Source organism: Octopus bimaculoides, chromosome 6 (genome assembly GCF_046866305.1).
Source record: "Octopus bimaculoides isolate indiv1 chromosome 6, ASM4686630v1, whole genome shotgun sequence".
NCBI lineage: Eukaryota > Metazoa > Mollusca > Cephalopoda > Octopoda > Octopodidae > Octopus > Octopus bimaculoides.
The window spans coordinates 72705686-72723416 of record NC_142933.1 but is presented as its reverse complement, the minus strand read 5'-3'; the positions used below and the strand labels follow the sequence as shown (position 1 = coordinate 72723416).

The window sequence follows — 17731 nt, the reverse complement described above, 5'->3', positions numbered from 1 at the left end:
TGGCATGATTTTTACAGTTGGGTGCCCTTCCTAATACCAGCCACTTTACAGAATGTGCTGGGTGCTTTTATGTGGTACCACCAGAAGGGTTGGTCTTAATACTTCTGATGTGGGATATGGATCTTCTTGAGTATGGCCAGGTATCTCAGCCCTCTGTCTTCATCCTTGCTTTTAATTTAACTTGGTGCTGGATTGACAACACTTTAACAAAGTCTGTAGTACTAAGAATGGTTCATATCTTTGTTGGTCTAAATATCTCCTCTGAACACCAGTCAAATGGAGGACTTAACTCTACAGTTGGATCTCATGTGGCTGGTGCCCAACAAATTAAGAAATCAGCTAGATGTTCAAAGTCAATTTTATCACAAATGAATTGTTTGATTGAACCTGTTCATGAAAATATTTAAGTCTGCTGATCCTTCGAACTCATGTTTGTAGTTAGATATTTCTTTCTTTTCAACTTGATGTGTTGTCCTATCAAAAGTGCTTTCAAATACATTAGTTTTATGGGTGGGGGGATCAATGATTAAAGTAGAGAATAACTCAAAGGCAATATTCTGAAACTCAAATGTTATCCATACAATGTATAATTACCATCTGGTTGGAACTTGTAGTTTTCTATGAATAGGCCTTAGTGTTGGTGAGATGACTGAATGAAGCTGTATCTATGGCACACGCAGAGTGAGGTTCACTAGCAGGATGAAAGTAGAGGCTTCATCATTGTCGGGATAGTTTGAGTAATGACAAGCTATACTTGTCTAAAAAGGGGATAAGGACAATTATTCATGTGATCAATCTTGTCTGCACAGCATCATATAGGGAACAGCCTTAATAACACTAAAGTAAATACTGATTTCTCTCAGGCACCAGACCAGAATATTGTGGAGACTTGACATGTAACTATATTATTACTTGACTGGTTATTTTATCGACCCTGGAGGAGTGAAAGGTAAAGATGAGCTTGGCATGATTTGAATTCAGAATGCAAAGTATTTCGTCTACTGCTCAAATGATTCTGCTTATCCACCACTGTAAATACAATAAATATTAATAAATAGTTAATATAAGTATGAGATTCCTTATGTGAGTTCATGTGTGAAAACAAATTTTGTTGTGTCCGGTGGGAATCATAGTGCCTTAATGTAACACACTGGTTCAATTTCCACTCATTTATTTATTCCAGAAAGCTTTTTTTGTCGCATTTGTGACTGTATCAATGGATTTTGACTCTGTCCGTTATTGAAGCTATGATTTTATTTCTTGACTGGTAGTATTTTATCGACCCTGGAAGAGTGAACGGTATAGATGAGCTTGGCATAATTTAAATTCTGAATGCAAAGCATTTTGTCCATTGCTGAAACAATTCTGCTTATCCACCACCATAAATACAATAACAGTCGGTCAGAGTCAAAATCCAGCAACAAAAAAGCTTTCTGGAATAAATAAAAGTGGAAATAACCCATAAGACACTATGACTCCCCAGCCACAAAAAAGGAAGTATGAGAATAGATTTTTGCTAAGTTATTAGGACATATGGGATATAACTAATGATGACAAAAAAAAATCTTTGGTCATTACTTGAAATTATTTCTGGACAAGACTATAACAGGGTTCTAATATTTTCTCATAATCTTTATTTACAAAAACAATTTGTACAAATCATTTTCTTACTTTATTCCCATCCACTTTTCACTAATAAGCCACAGTCTTGTGGCTGCTTCTGTATCTAAAGCATTTGTTGGAAACTCCATCTCTTTGTTGTTGCTGAAAAAATAAAAACAGTTGTCTTTTCAAGCTTTCTATATGGTCAATTATAAACACACAAATCTTTTAATTTCCATTTACCAAATCCACTCACAAGACTTTGATCAGCCCAAAGCCTCAAATAAGAAATTCCTCCGATGCTCTCTTGTCATTCTCATCATCAGAAATGTCATGAACCAGTGGCTGGCTCATTAGAAATCTATAATTATTGATTATGCTGTTCACTAAGTGTAACAAATAAACAGATATTCAGATGAGTAAAAATATAAAAAATTTTGGCACAAGGCCAGCAATTTTTGGGAGATGGGGCAAGTTGATTATATCAACCCTCCAGTGCTCAACTGGTACTTATTTTATCAAACCCAGAAGAATGAAAGGCAAAGTCGACCTCAACAGAATTCAAACTCAGAATATAAAGACAGACCAAATACTGCTAAGCATTCTGCTAGGTTGAAGCCTTTTATCAATAATAGAATTATTGAAAATATTAAAAATAAAACAGAGTTAACCATACCAGAAGTAGTGTCCTGAAACAGTCTCAAGGCTGGGATCAACACTGCAAAATAATGCTGTTTGTGCACCTTGCATAGGAGTTTTCAGTAAGATCCATTTAATAGGCCACAATAATATACTAGAAATATATGATTTATTGATTCCAAGATGGTTGCCTAGATTTGTATTAGTAACACCTGGGTAGACAGCATTTACAGTAACTCCAGAACCTAAGTGAGAAGAGAAGAGAAGAAAAGAAAATCACTAGAGACTCTTTAAAACATTATCTCATCTGATATTTACTCTCTCTGAATGCATATAAAATATACTATATATATATGTGTATGTGTGTGTAAAGCTGTATATATAAATGAATTAAAGGTAGTGCTATGCTACTTTGTAATCATTATTATTATCATCATTGATATATATGTGTCACCCGTATTACGAACCAGGTGATACACGAAGGAGTCATACCCAATGACTGATGTAGCAGCATCATAGTCAACTGCTACAAAGGTAAAGGTGACGCTTTAGATACAAATAATTACAGAGGCATCAAGCTGTTAGATCAGGTTATGAAAGTTAGAGAGAGGGTCATAGCCCAACTAATTAGGGAGCGAATCAATTTAGATGAGATGCAGTTTGGGTTTGTGCCAGGTAAAAGCACTACTGATGCCTTATTTCTAGTGAGACAGCTGTAGGAGAAATACCTAGCTAAGGATAAACCTCTGTACCTGGCTTTCGTTGACATGGAGAAAGCCTTTGACAGGGTCCCCCGATCCCTTATCTGGTGGTCAATGAGGAAACTTGGGATAGAAGAATGGTTAGTGAGAGCTGTGCGAGCCATGTACAGAGATGCTGCCAGGAAGGTGAGGGTTGGAAATGAGTACAGCAATGAATTCCGGGTAGAGGTAGGGGTCCACCAAGGTTCCGTCCTCAGCCCCCTCTTATTTATCATAGTCCTCCAGGAAATCACAGAGGAGTTCAAGACAGGTTGCCCCTGGGAGCTCCTCTATGCTGATGACCTTACCCTAATTGTGGAGTCACTATCAGGACTAGAGGAGAAGTTTCAGGTGTGGAAGCAAGGTCTAGAATTGAAGGGCCTTAGAGTCAACCTAGCTAAAACCAAAATCCTAATAAGTAGGAAGGTAGATAAAACACAAACCCCTTCAGGTAGATGGCCCTGCTCAGTATGTAGAAAAGGAGTAGGTAGTAACTCTATAAGATGTACCCGGTGCAAGCTATGGACACATAAGAGGTGCAGCAACATCAAAGGCAGGTTAACTAGGAAGTTAGTTTTTGTTTGTGGCAGATGTTCAGGTGCAATAAAGACTGTAAGCAAACAGGAAACAACTTCTATCTCATTCCAGGGTGAAAAACTAGAGGTAGTCGATAGCTTTCGCTATCTGGGCGACCAAGTTAGTAGTGGGGGTGGGTGCGCTGAAAGTGTAGCTGCTAGAATAAGAATAGCCTGGGCAAAGTTTAGAGAGCTCTTACCTCTGCTGGCGACAAAGGGACTCTCACTCAGAGTAAAAGGCAGACTGTATGACGCATGTGTACGAACAGCCATGCTACATGGCAGTGAAACATGGGCTGTAATTGCTGAGGACATGCGTAAGCTCGCAAGGAATGAAGCCAGTATGCTCCGTTGGATGTGTAATGTCAATGTGAATACCCGTCAGAGTGTAAGTATCTTGAGAGAAAAGCTGAACATTAGAAGCATCAGTTGTGGTGTGCAAGAGAGACGATTGCGCTGGTATGGACATGTGGTGAGAATGGATGAGGATAGCTGCGTGAAAAAGTATCACACCCTAACAGTTGAGGGAACCCGTGGAAGAGGTAGGCCCAGGAAGACCTGGGCTGAGGTGGTGAGGCAAGACCTTCGTACATTGGGCCTCACCGAGGCGATGACTACTGACCGAGACCTTTGGAAATGTGCTGTGCGTGAGAAGACCCGGCAAGCCAAGTAAGATCGTTGCCGGTACCCCTGGACTGGCTCTTGTGCGGGTGGCACATGAGATGCACCATTTTGAGCGTGGCCGTTGCCAGTACCGCCTGACTGGCTCCCGTAGGATTTTTGAGCGAGATCGTTGCCAGTGCCCCTGGACTGGCTTGTGCGGGTGGCACATAAAAGACACCATTTCGAGCGTGGCCGTTTTCGTGCGGGTGACACGTAAAAGCACCCACTACACTCTCTGAGTGGTTGGCGTTAGGAAGGGCATCCAGCTGTAGAAACTCTGCCAAATTAGATTGGAGCCTGGTGTTGCCATCCGGTTTCACCAGTCCTCAGTCAAATCGTCCAACCCATGCTAGCATGGAAAGCGGACGTTAAACGATGATGATGATGATATATATATATATATATATACTTATAGCTGAAGACTAATTGGTATTTTTAGCAGGAAGGATAGCATTTGTAAAAATTATATTTGACAAAAAATAAATAAATTCAAGTAGTATCATAAAAAATGTAAAATAAAAAAAGGGATTAACATAGCTTAGATTTTAACCATTTAGCATTCAGTTTACTCTGTCAAATGTAAAGCGTATTTATTCACATTGTTTTGAATGAGTCATGCATTATTTGGTGATGTGGTTGTTTATTTTTAGGATGACATTGCCGGGCAGGTGTGAAAGGCTAGACGTGGCTGCTTTAAACAAAAAACAGGCAGAAAATTTGAATTGGATATGACCAGTTTAAATGTTAAATGGTTAAATAAACCCCCAAAATATTTTGTTTAGTTATGTTGACATTATACGATAGATAATGACTGTTTACCTTGAAGTCGTCTGCTGAGTTCAGTTGTGAAGAGAACTTTTGCTAGGTGACTTTGGTAAAATGCCTCACGGTTATCATACTTCTGTGCACTATTCAAATCCTGCCAGTTCATGGAACCGTTTTTAAAAGAATGACTACAAATATTCAGAATACGACTTGGTGCAGATTTTTTTAATTTGTCCAAAAGTAAAACTGTCAGTAAGAAATGGCCTGCAAAATTTAACAAAAATATTGAATTTTCAACAGTAAATTTCATATTGAATTGATTTCAGCAAATAAATCACAAATGAAAATAATAATGCAGATATGGTGAAGGGAAGAATAATATGTAGACACAAATTTTCGGCTGATGCTACGTTGTGCTTTTATGCAACATTCTAATTTATGTAAAATAATTCCTTAACAATCCAATCTTATACTTGACTGATTAGTGATAATATTATTTAAGTATTTCTTTTGCAAGATTGCAGATGTGAAATCATGTGTTGAAACAGATATTGTTATACTTGGAGATGGTCATATTTTGCCAATTAAACACATATTATATATTTGGCCTTCACTTCAGCTTTATTACCATTGCTTCAGTTTCTTTATCAAAGCGCTTTGTCACACATCCTGTGACCTCTTCAGTGACTCTTTATCTCATGTGTCTTCACTTGTTCTGCTTATTCCATTTTAAAATGAAATAGATAGAAGAGGAAACACATGGGACAAAAAGTTGTTGAAGAGGTCACAGAATGTGTGACAAAAGATCTTTGACAAAAAACTAAAATAATAAAAATAATAAAGCTGAAGTGAAGATTAAATATATAGTCCAGGTGTTTAACTAGCAAAAGATGACCATCCATAACTATAACAATATCAGTTAAGAGTTTTGTTGAAATTTATGGCTCAGTAACATTTCTTTCAGAAGACATCTAATTTCTATTACCTTTGTTTTCCTACTGAAATGATGTAGTGTTTTTTTTTTTACACCTGAGATGATAAAGCTATGTCAACGATACAATCAACTTACCTAAATAATTTACACCTAACTGTTGTTCAAAACCATCTTCAGTTAAGGATTTAGGACTGCACATCACCCCTGCATTGTTGATTAGAATGTCTAAACGGTTTTCAGCTGAAAAAATAAGTAGCCCAGTTATCTAAGTATTTTAGACCAAAACATGTGTGTGTTTGGTACATGTATCAAGTAAAAGGGATTAAGATCTGAGCTGGATCCTCAGTAAGCATTTCTGCAAATATCGGTTAAAAGAGTGTATATCTGTAGATGGTTTATCTTAAAGAAAAGACTTTACCCGAGGAAATGCCTTTGAATTACATATATGTAAAAAAATATATAATTACAATATTATGAATTCATTTATATTCATATTGATATTTACAATTATGAAATGTATTTCCCATATTGTGTAGAAATAAATATAAAGAATAAAAGACAATACTATAAATTCCAGTCTTTGATTTAATGTGTGCATTTCAGCAAAAAAAAAAAACAGTCACTTACTTTTGTTAAATGCATCAGCAAATGCCTTAATAGATTTGATGGAAGCAAGATCTAGTTTTCTGCAGTGAATATTTAGGTTGGCAGTCTGGTGTATAATTTCTTTCTGAGCTTCAGCACATCGTTCCATGTCACGACAGGCAAGAATTATCCTTCCACCTAGAAAAGAAATACATACATTTCTTCAGATTTAAATGTATTTTAACACTCTATGAATTATTTCAATCCAATATAACATTTAATGAAAATCATTAGTCCACCTAAAGTTTTTGCTAACATAGTTTAGTCATTTCCAGAGCATATGTTACAGAAAAATCTCACTTTCATCAGCAGCAGCATTTAACATGTTTTCCATGCTGGCATGGATTGAACACTTTGACAGGATTTGGCAAGCTGCAGGGTTTCATCAAGCTCCAGTGTCAGCTTTGAAATAGTTTCCACAGTTGGATGCCCTTCCTAATGCCAACCATTTTACAGTGTGCACTGGGTGCATTTTCATGCCACTGGCCTACAGAAGGTGTTACGTAACTTGCAAGACAGAGAGAGAGAACAGGGGAAATAACTCCAGCTACTAAGTGAGGTGGTGTGTTCAAGGAAGCGAGGAGGTGGCTTTATATCAAGGCTAAAGCATGATAGAGGGACAAGTTGATGGAGAGTCAGTGGGGTATGTAATGGAAATATAAATAAAAGAAATAAACTCACGTTTATATGCCAGACCTGTAGCAACAGCCTTCCCAATGCCACTGTTGGCTCCAGTTATGACGACTGTCTTACCAGCAATCTTCTCTTTCCCTTCATATTTGGAACCACCAAGATAGTCCCTAACAAAATAAAAAACATATAACTCCAATAGTTAGTTACTCTGATGTTTTCTGATTTAAATCTTAAACCATAAATTAGACTGGTGTAAGAAAATTAGAGACTGATTGATACAGTAAATAATTATGTACTTGGATATTAGCCAGTATACACTTTTACTCTTTTAATGGTTTCAATCTTCTGACTGTGGCCATGCTGGAGCACCGCCTTTAGTCGAGCAAATCGACTCCAGGACTTATTCTTTGGAAGCCTAGTACTTAGTCTATTGGTCTCTTTTGCCGAACGGCTAAGTTACGGAGACGTAAACACACCAGCATCGGTTGTCAAGCGATGTTGGGGGGACAAACACAGACACACAAACACATACATGTATATATATATATATATACATATATACGACGGGCTTCTTTCAGTTTCTGTCTACCAAATTCACTCACAAGGCTTAGGTTGGCCCGAGGCTATAGTAGAAGACACTTGTCCAAGGTGCCACGCAGTGGGACTGAAGCTGGAACCACGTGGTTGGTAAGCTACTTACCACATAGCCACTCCTATGCCTATATGTAGTTTTCTTAGAGATTATGTGGTTTTGTTAAATATTAACCAGTTTACATGGCTTTGTTATTTGGATATTAACTAGTATATGTAGTTTTGTTATAAGAGTCACTGTGTGGTAAGAAGTTTGCTTCCCAACTATGTGGTTCCAGGTTCACTATGTGACACCTTGAGTAAATGTCTTCTACTATAGCCCTGGGTCGACCAAGGCCTTGTGAGTGGATATGGTAGATGGAAGCTGACAAAAGCCCATTGTGTGTGTGTTACTATCTCCTTGTCTTGACATCACAAGGTAGTTGTAAATGAGTGTCACCATCGTGCAAAAAGTATCCTTCTTTACCAAACTTCCACAAAAATATGTCTGGTCATGGGGAAATATTACCTTAGTTGAGAACAGATGAAAGTTGGTGACATGAAGGGCATCCAGCTGTAGAAAATTTACCTCAACAAATTCCATCTGACCCATGAAAGCATACAAAAATGGATGTTAAAATGATGATGACATGGTTTTGGTATTTAAATATTAACCAGCTCATATGGACTTGTAATTTGGAAGTTAAACAGGATGTGTAGTTTTGTTATAGAGTTTATGTGGCTTTGTTATTTGAAGGTTAAGCTTATATGATTTTGATATTTGAAGATAAACCAGTTAAAGTAATTTTGTTGTTTAGATATCAGTCAAGAATGATTATATGGTTTCTGTTTAGATATTAATTGGGTTGTATGGATTTTTTATTTGGAGATTAAATTAGTTATGTGGTTTCGTTATTTGGCTATTAACCAATTTATGTGGTTTTGATATTTGCACATTAAATAAGGAGGTGAGATAGCAGGGTTATTAAAATGCCAGACATTTATGATCTGAGTTCAAATTCTGCCATAGTCAACTTTGACGTTCTTTCTTTCAAGGTCAGGAAAATGCGTATGTACCAGTTGAGCACTGGTGGCTTGGTGGGTGGGAGAGCATTGTCATCAGCTTAACCTCACTCTTGGTAGGGTGCTAAAATCTGAAATTATATTTGGAGATTAAATCAGTCTACATATTTTATTATTTGAAGGTTAATCACTTTACATGGTTTTGTTATTTGGTGACAAACCAATTTATGTGCTTTTCTTACATAGATATTAACTATGAAAACTGATGTCAGCCAAACTGACATTAAGTTACATAATAAATATTTGTTGTTGTTGTTGATGATGAGGAGGAGGATATCTTAAATAATTAATTTAAGCTGCTCACATACAATTATACAGAACTTACTTTAGCAATACTGAAGCACCAGCAATTGTTCCAATGAAACTTAAGGGATAAAAAAATTTGTTGAGTGATCGCTGAAGTCTTCGTGCCATTTCATGCCTTTTAAAAAAATGTAAGATGGAGAAATTTTAATTTTTCAATGTTATCAAAATGACTGAAACAAGTAAAAGAAAACTCACCCAGGTTACAACACTGCACTGTTCATGAACTACTTCACCCATGGATCAACAGCGAATATACAACCCGTGAAAACTCCTGCACCAAGTGACCCAGGCAGCAGCATCATTGCCACAACTTCATATACAACACGTGCCACAACCGGCTCTACATCATCGCCGCAACTTCTTGATACAGTATTTCAACTATCGTGAACAATTGACTATGAACTAGTACTTATCATTCTTGTATCTATGAATTTACTTATCACTTCGCTGGCTAGAGACTCATTGTCTCCTCGTCATCGCCATCCTTATATGTTCTTAACACGCATACGTCTATGCTTACATACACACACATACATCTTATTCTTATGACAGCCTGTCTATTATTCAGTATATATGACGCACACACAAACACACGTTAACATATCAATAAATCTTCTCTTAAACATTCTACCTGGTTGTGTCTCTCTTATCTCCCTCTGGCACATATATGCATTGTTCTATTTATATTTATTGTATCGACTGTATGATGTACTAAGGAGCCATTCTCATCACCTCACAAATCGGCGACCTGTTCCAGCTCCTTGAAACTACAAAACCATTTATAATGGGAGGAGATACTCCACAGATATCTAAACCTTCATGCCCATTATAAAATATTTGAATTATTCGAAAATCCTCTCCTCCTTCCAAAAGTTCCGACATAATCGTAATCTACACTTGATGAAACGTATCCCTGGAAAATTTAGTTCAGAATTAGGAATTTTTCACAAAATTATGAAAGAAACGAAGTCGATGCCGATTTTATTACAGTTCCAAAATTTTTCCTCAACTAAATTGCAAACATGAATATAATTATGTCTTTTATAAGCATTAACCTCTACATCAAAACATCATAAAATAGGTAAATATAAGTACCATTGTTTTAGTTTTGTATCACAAAACCTAATTTTTTAATAAAGAAGTTAGGACTCAAATAAAGCACGCGTCAACAAAACAGCAACCAAGCTCCCTCAAATTGCGGGTTATTGCCTTTAAAAAAGGGGCTCATTGGAATAATAAGGTGTACTGGCTGCGACAACTAAGACGGGATAATTTACTAGAGCTAGAAATACCATTGATCACAGATTTGTTCGATAAATGCTGATTGATAAACGACAACGAGTACCGGTGACTTTTATGACCTTTGCAATGACATGAAAATCTGCATTATTTTAAGAGATTAGAAATAAAAAACTTGATCCAAATATATTTTTACAGAGTTTGAAGGTATTTAAATTATTATAAAATTAATATAGTTGATTAATAAAGCAATAATCATAGAATCTACATACCAATCAGATTTTATTTCGGGTTTTGTTTTCTGTTATGTATATATTTCGGGTTACACCGGCAGTTGAATTTCGGTGTCGACTGAAATAAGGACATCTATTTCACAGATGAATTGTAGGAATCGACTATTTTCACTCAAATTTCATGTTTATTTCTAATATTAACACAAAACTACAAACGTCTTTTTTTATGGAGAAAGATATTGTTGATTAAATTTAACTTTGATTAGGACTGGGACTTTCGGTATAGCCGTCCCGGAATTTCTCCGTTTTGATTTTTTCCTAATTTTTACAAATGTTTTTTAGCATCCCACAATTCAAAGAAAAAACAAAGGTGATGGAGTGGGGACCTTTTTTGTCTCCTTTAATGAAATTTTAAAATTCATGTTTTATAAACGTCTCGCACTCCACCTTCTGAATACCACCCACTAATAAATTTTCTTTTTTTTTTTTTTTTTTTTTACGTTTTCACTAAACAGCAATAATAGCATTCATACTTACCTCGAAAGCTAACTATTGATACGGTGAAATAACATCATAAAATAATTCAACACGTTTTACGAGTTCCCGAACTTGCCTATTTTGTCTTTGACTTTATTGCCATATAACAAGAGCAGACAAAATAATGAACCGCTCCACAAGAGTTACCTCCCTGTGTAATAAAACCACTCTTAACTAGTATTGCAAAGCAGAAAACCTAATTGGGTAACATTTTATTAAAAAAATATATTTTCGCATAATGATTCAAAGCAAGAAATATCTAAATCGGCTGTCGATCGAATCACCCTCATTGCATTATACACTATCTTTCTAACATCAACTATGACCGCTTTTTTGAATACAATATCTCCAACACCTGTGGGTATGCTCATAAAATCAGAAAACAGAGCTGCACCGATGACTTTCAGAGATAGGTTTTCATGGTCGGAATTATCAAAACATAGAGAAAACAACCAAATTTTATAAGAGAGGTGATGTTCTAATGGTGAGGTTAAAGAAAGGCAGAGAGAAAGGGGAGATGATGGTGGTGGGGGTGGAGGTTGAGGTGATTGGATAGTGAAAAGGGTATTTTTTCTTTAATTGAACATTTTTATACCACTTATCACTTAACACATGTGCATAGCAATTCTGTGAAATATTCTCCAGTCTCCATTGACAATCAGCAGTACTGGGTTAGTTTTACATGTCTGTTTAACCTCTGGCTTTCTCTTGAGGTGAGGAATTTTCACCATTTTTTTATTATTTTTCTTGGAGTTTACTCTTTTTTGTAGGGGTGTAATTTTCCTTTTTTATTTTTTGCCCTTTGCACTCTCTTCAATAGCTTGGAAGTTTTGCTTGGCCTCCATTTCTTCCTTCTCATCACAAGATGGTGGTGTTATGCTGCTGTTTGCTACAGTCAGAGGACAAGGTACCTGCTCACTTATTCTCAGGATTTTGCACAAGATGTCTTTCACGCTTTATGAATCTGTGACTGATTTGGATCAGGAGACTGTGATTGGCTGGTCTTGTTGATGCCTTAGCTGCTCTCCATTGTTTTCCTCTTTGCTCTGCTGTCATACTTTATCCACTTCTTTACAGCAAAAGCCCCTCAAGTGATTTTTCCTGCCATGTGTAACAACTAGGCTGTTTTACCTGCACTATTAGTCTCATGCTCTTTGCCTTGGTGCTCTCATCTGGAGATGACTCTGATATGGCCTTGTGGAATCGGAGGGGGCATTAGGATTTGTATATCCATCTTAATTATTTCTGAACATGTGTTGCTTCTTGTCACTCCTAACCAACATTCTACTCTTACTATAATATAAAAGTGTTGATCAGCCATGGAATTACATTGTTTCTAGTCTCGCTAATTGTCATCTTCATATTTCTCTGCCCTATTTACTGGGGTACAAGTACAGGAATGATGGCATGTCTAACTATTTCAATGTGTGTTATGGCTGGATGCTCAGTCCTGAATGTACAACAGACCATACCATAAATCTTGCCTTACTCAGTTGGGAGAATATCTACCAATATTTCTTGTAATGCTTCCTCCAGTGGCTGTTTTAATGGGAGGTGTAAACACTTGCCATTATTTTTAAAGCACTAATATGTCATTTTTTCTTTGCCTTCTCTTGGATTAGGTCCTGGTGTAAAGTGGATGTTCTTCAATGGCTACTAAGAAGTATGAAAACAACATCACCAAATAGTGCAATATATTCATAGGAAAATGTGCAGTACTATGCAAAAGAAACGACCAAAATCTGGTTTGAACACCTTCCCCAACCAGTCATTGAGATTGGTCATGTTAACATTCTCTGGGATCGATCTAATCGACTGGTCTCCTCCCCCAAAATTTTGGGCCTTGTGCCTAGAATTGAAAAAATTATTGTAATTGTTTGGTTGTCATAGCTGGCCACTTCAGCCAATTACAAGCTTACAAGGTGATTAAGGGTTTAAGTTATATATATAGAGTCATACATACATACATCTACCAATAAGACATGGTGTTCTTGCTAGGACATGGTGTTCTTGGTATACAGTAGTATAATGAGATCTGTCAGAAGGATAACCCTGAGGCTAAAGAAATAAGAACCTATTGCGAAAACTATAGCCACTCAATAAAAAGGAGTGCTGGTGGAATGTCCCAGTGAAAACCTCAATAAAATGTAAACATAATAGACCTGATATAATAATTTGGGATAGAGAAGAGAAACTTTGTACAGTTGTGAAAATCAGCTGCCTAGTGGATATTAACGTAAAGCTAAAGATCAGCAAAAATAGAAAATACTTACACTGAACTATTGAGGAATCTACAACTACTCTATCCAGATTACAAGTTCAAGTTTATACCTGTAATTATTGAGGCACTGGGATATGTAACACACTACCTAAATACCAATCTTGAGAAATTAGGCTACAGATCCAAACCATCAGTAGACTGTAAACATCTGTAAAACTTTCCAGAAGTTTATCATTTAAGTATATATAAGCATGTCTAGACATGCAACTATATGCATGAGAATACATTCATAAAGTAAAACATACAAATCTGCACATATACATACCGTAAAAAACCCCATGTAATTTGTGCACCTGTGTAATTTACGCAGGGGATTTTCAGGATAAAGATTGTTAAAAAAGCTTCTACTCATATAAAATTTGCACCCAAAAGTTTTCAGAATTGCTGATATGGCCAGAGGAAAAGGCTTTCAATTTAGTTGTATTTAACAAAATTTCACTTACCTATGATTAGATTTCGTTAAATTTTCATCAAATAAAAATAATTTCTGTTTAAATTATGAAGTGTTTGTGTTGTTTATCATAAACTTTATTTTACATTTCTTGCCCACAAGAGATTATGTCCAATCTTTAGCTTACTTCTGTATGTCTTCTCAAATCACAATCACAAGAAAAATTGTTGATAATTCTTAACAAAAGCAAAGCTGATAAATATGCACAAGTGTTGCAAAATAAGTTTAATTACCAATAAACATCAGCTTGGATGACACTTTACTCAACTGACAGAGGAAGGTAACCAATCAAACTGATTATGTAAACAGAATTCTGATTGGTCGAAAGTGTCTTCTTGTCTCAAGCTCTGATTTTCTGCCTATTCTTGTTGGAACCTTTGATATGGAGTATCGAAATTTTAATCCCTTTCACACTTATAAAATGTCAAGCAAACTTTAAAATCTGTTATTACCGTTTTAGCCGGGAGACCAAACTGATAGTTTGGTAACCTACTAAAATAAACATTAAAAATCGAAACGAGAAAATAAACAGCTATGCAAGTTTAACTCAGTGTTTGTTGAACAAGAGAGCGGCAAAATTTAAGAAGTGACTTGTTAGAATATACACATCTGTGAGGAGACATAAACAAGAATAGCAAAAATCTACTATACCAAAAGAACTGGTAATACATACATTATAAATGTTCTATGAAGAGAACATAAGATTGCTGCGTAGGAATTATGATGTTGTCATTGGTGTTAGGTGCAGTAAGAGCTTGTAGTGGTTAAGTGTGTATCAGTATGTGTTAAGGTGAACAAATGCCATAAACATGTGGATGCCTTTGAAGTAAACAAATAAATGACATCAATTCATAGTTAAAATAATTTATTTACTGTACTTGCATTTGCATTTGGTATACAATATTCTTCACTACGTGCTGGACGGTATAATGCTTACATTTTCTGTATAAATTTACTAAAATCATTAAATGGGTAACTACTTTTTGAAGTTTGACATTCATGTTGGTAATTACAGTCCAGGCCATAGTTTACATTGCTTGGAGTTTCTACCTATCGCAATGGAGCCCAGCAATTTCCTTAAATAGATCAGTTTTTCACCGCTTAAGAAGCGTAGCTTGCATTTGCCTCCAGGAAGCCATTGCTTGCTTTCTCCACATTAGAACAATGAAATTCATCACCTCGAACATCGTCGTTACCAGCTTGTAAAAATTAAACTTCCTTCTCCAAGCTTAGATTCGAAACTGAATCTAAGGATTCTCGGTCATCCAAACCACCATGATCAACAGGCGAGAAAAAAGGTTTTCTTTGCCCTGTCAAAAAAATGATAAATCGTCTCCCTTTGACCTATGACCTCAGCTACGTCATGCAAAGCTCAAATGGACAGGAGCTGACCTATTTAGGCACAATCTCTGCTGCAGTATGTCTGTCCACAGCGGTTATAAAATACTGTGGTCAACAGAGAGACAGACAGAAAGGCCTAGGACACAGACAAGAAAGGCTTTGGCAGACAGACTGAAAGGTTCATGGCACTTTGGCAGATAGAAAGGTTCATGGCAGACTACTTTCTCAGATGAATGACGCATGCGCACACACACATACACTGTAATGTGGTCAGTGGTTAGGCTTTAGAAGGTCTGAAACCAACAGACCTCGAGACTAGGAGGAGGTGAGTTTTTATAGTAGCAGTAGTCTCAAATAGAGGGTGTGTGTGTGTGTGTGTGTGTGCGTGCGTATGTGTGTGTGTATTAAATATTCACACACATGCACACACACTTTTCGTTTCAGTATAGAGTTAGTAAAAATGTACATTTTTGCTAGATGCACATGGTTCAGTGGTTACCACCTTGGGCTCACAATCATGAGATAGTGAGTTCGATTCCTAGCCCAGGTTGTGTGTTTTATTCTTGAGCAAGTCACTTTATTTCTTGTTGCTCCTGTTCACTGAGCTAGAGGAATGAGTTGCAACATCACTGGTCTCAAGCTGATTCAGCCTTTGCATTTCCCTTGGATAACATCTGTGGTATGGAGAGGGGAGGCTGGTATGAATGGGTGACTGCTAGTCTTTCATAAACAATCTTGCCCAGACTTGTGCCTCAGAGGGGAACTTTCTAGGTGCATCCTATGATTATTCATGAAAAAAGCGGATCTAAAAGTAAGAATAGTAGCAAAGTTGTGTTCAAGGGTAGGTAACTCTGTCTCACAAAAAGGGGCTTTTGCTTCAGAAATTCTTTTTTTTTTATGACCAAGCTGACCAAGATAGTATTTTTACCTCTATTTCTAAAGAAGTTATGTGCCTCCTACCAGCAGGTTCAATGGGGGATCTTTTCTGTTTGGTTGCCAATTTTCTGTTTGAATTGATTTCATATTCAGTGTAATGACACACTTTTATAGGCTAATTAATGACATGAAAATAATTTTCGCTATAAATCAATAAAGAGTTATTAGTAACTAAAGTTTGAAAATTTTGGTAATTGTAGCCAATCGTAAGCCACAGACACATTCATGTTTGTTTCAATAGTAACAAGTGAAAACATGAGAACTATCTTGCCTGTTGCCATAGTAACAGTCTTTGAAAAGTCTGTGAGGAAGCACGTGTTGACAGCATTCTTTGAAAAGTCTTTTATCTGCGAGAAAGCACATGTTGATTTATTTACATGAAAGAAAATTACCAGAGAACTTTCCAATTCTTCCAAATCTTTCTGTTAAAAATTGTAAAGTGGTTATTGCATGTAGCGTGTTGTTTATCAACACATATTGAATGCTTAAAAGCTTGTTTTTTAAGCATATCTAAATTGTAACAAAACATATTTATTGCCAACATCTCGCTCAGAGATTTAAAACTAACTGTTTTTCTCTTTTAAATTAACATAAACATTTATTTAGATGAAAGAAAATTATGGGAGAGCTTTCGTGCCAAAACTAACAGCTAAATAAGCTTTACTTACATGAAAGAAAATTACTGAAGACATAACACTTGTTGTTTACAAATATTGACAAAACATGCTATTTTTAGGATATTGATGACAAAATGTGCAGTCACGCACAAAATGACAGATTCCAAATCTTGTTGCTTGACTGGGTGAAAATGATAAAACTTTAAACCTCTATAACTTTTTTAAAACATTTTTCTGGAAAAAATGAAATAACTCCAGCAATTCAGTTTGGTAAAGTGTATTATTGTACTAAATTAAAAAAATTTCAGTGAAATTTAATTTTTGGAGCCACTGGCATCCAAACCGAAAAGATACCCAATGGGTTGCTCATATTGCCAAGTGCAAAAATAGACGTGAAACCAATGATTACATAAGATGTTACCACTCAGGATATTTTCTTACAATGTACTTTTCTTGGGATTCATGGACAACCGGTCGATTTTTTACACTCCCCACTTGTAAAGTGTATAGCAATAGGCCACCACATGATTTGTGTTTTATAGCAGCCCCCACCCTTCCCCCAGCAGTAGGCTTCTATGATATGGCAATGAAAGCATTCAACAGTGCGGATAGCTGCAACCTCATATATACACTGGCTACCTTAACGAAGTATTTTCGGTGAGTACATTTTGGTCTATACTGAGATGATACTTTAGTCTTCCCTAGAGGTGCAAACAGGCACACCTTGGATTGGCTTAGACAGGAAGTAACTCATTCGCTTGTCTCCCTTGGTTTTAAGGTTATTAGATGTTATGCACGACGATTTGGGTACCTGTTCACAGAAGCCTTATTGCAAACCAAATGAAAGGTTGTTGTATATTAAAATAACCTCCTTCCACCAATCTATTGTGTTTAAAAACCTGGTGAAGGGTGTCAGTAAAAGTATATTGAATCTGTCCTTG

General features: G+C 36.4%; 1 protein-coding gene and 1 long non-coding RNA gene across 5 annotated transcripts; one reads left to right on the top strand and one right to left on the bottom strand.

Moving 5' to 3' along the window:
• Positions 1-1606: 1606 nt before the first annotated feature.
• On the bottom strand, positions 1607-13920 carry LOC106875378 (retinol dehydrogenase 13). 4 transcript variants are annotated; one of them, XM_052968719.2, is made up of 9 exons: positions 11165-11270; positions 10667-10745; positions 9175-9270; positions 7245-7363; positions 6546-6701; positions 6054-6158; positions 5039-5248; positions 2279-2486; positions 1607-1764 (listed from the first exon to the last, which is right to left on the bottom strand). In XM_052968719.2, the coding sequence occupies exons 3-9, from the start codon at positions 9261-9263 to the stop codon at positions 1668-1670; spliced, it is 984 nt and encodes a 327-aa protein (XP_052824679.1). In that variant the 5' UTR covers positions 9264-9270; positions 10667-10745; positions 11165-11270; the 3' UTR covers positions 1607-1667. The 4 variants fall into 4 exon arrangements, with proteins under 4 accessions (XP_052824679.1, XP_089210164.1, XP_014778965.1 ...); XM_089354038.1 differs by lacking the exons at positions 10667-10745; positions 11165-11270 and adding an exon at positions 13889-13920; XM_014923479.3 differs by lacking the exon at positions 10667-10745 and having other exon boundaries at positions 11165-11299.
• LOC149135250 (uncharacterized) lies at positions 11294-13942 on the top strand. The gene is made up of 2 exons (XR_016242308.1): positions 11294-11877; positions 12787-13942. It is a non-coding gene; the product is annotated as an uncharacterized LOC149135250 (long non-coding RNA).
• The last annotated feature ends 3789 nt before the right edge of the window (positions 13943-17731 follow it).

Excerpts from the sequence above, each read along its gene's own strand:
- LOC106875378 (XM_089354038.1), bottom strand. The coding sequence starts at position 9,263 with ATGGCACGAAGACTTCAGCGATCACTCAACAAATTTTTTTATCCCTTA. Across the intron at positions 6,702-7,244 it reads TACAGGTCTGGCATATAAAC|GTGGAAGGATAATTCTTGCC; the intron begins GTGAGTTTATTT and ends TTTCTTTTCTAG. Across the intron at positions 5,249-6,053 it reads GTTAGGTGTAAATTATTTAG|GCCATTTCTTACTGACAGTT; the intron begins GTAAGTTGATTG and ends TAAATTTTGCAG.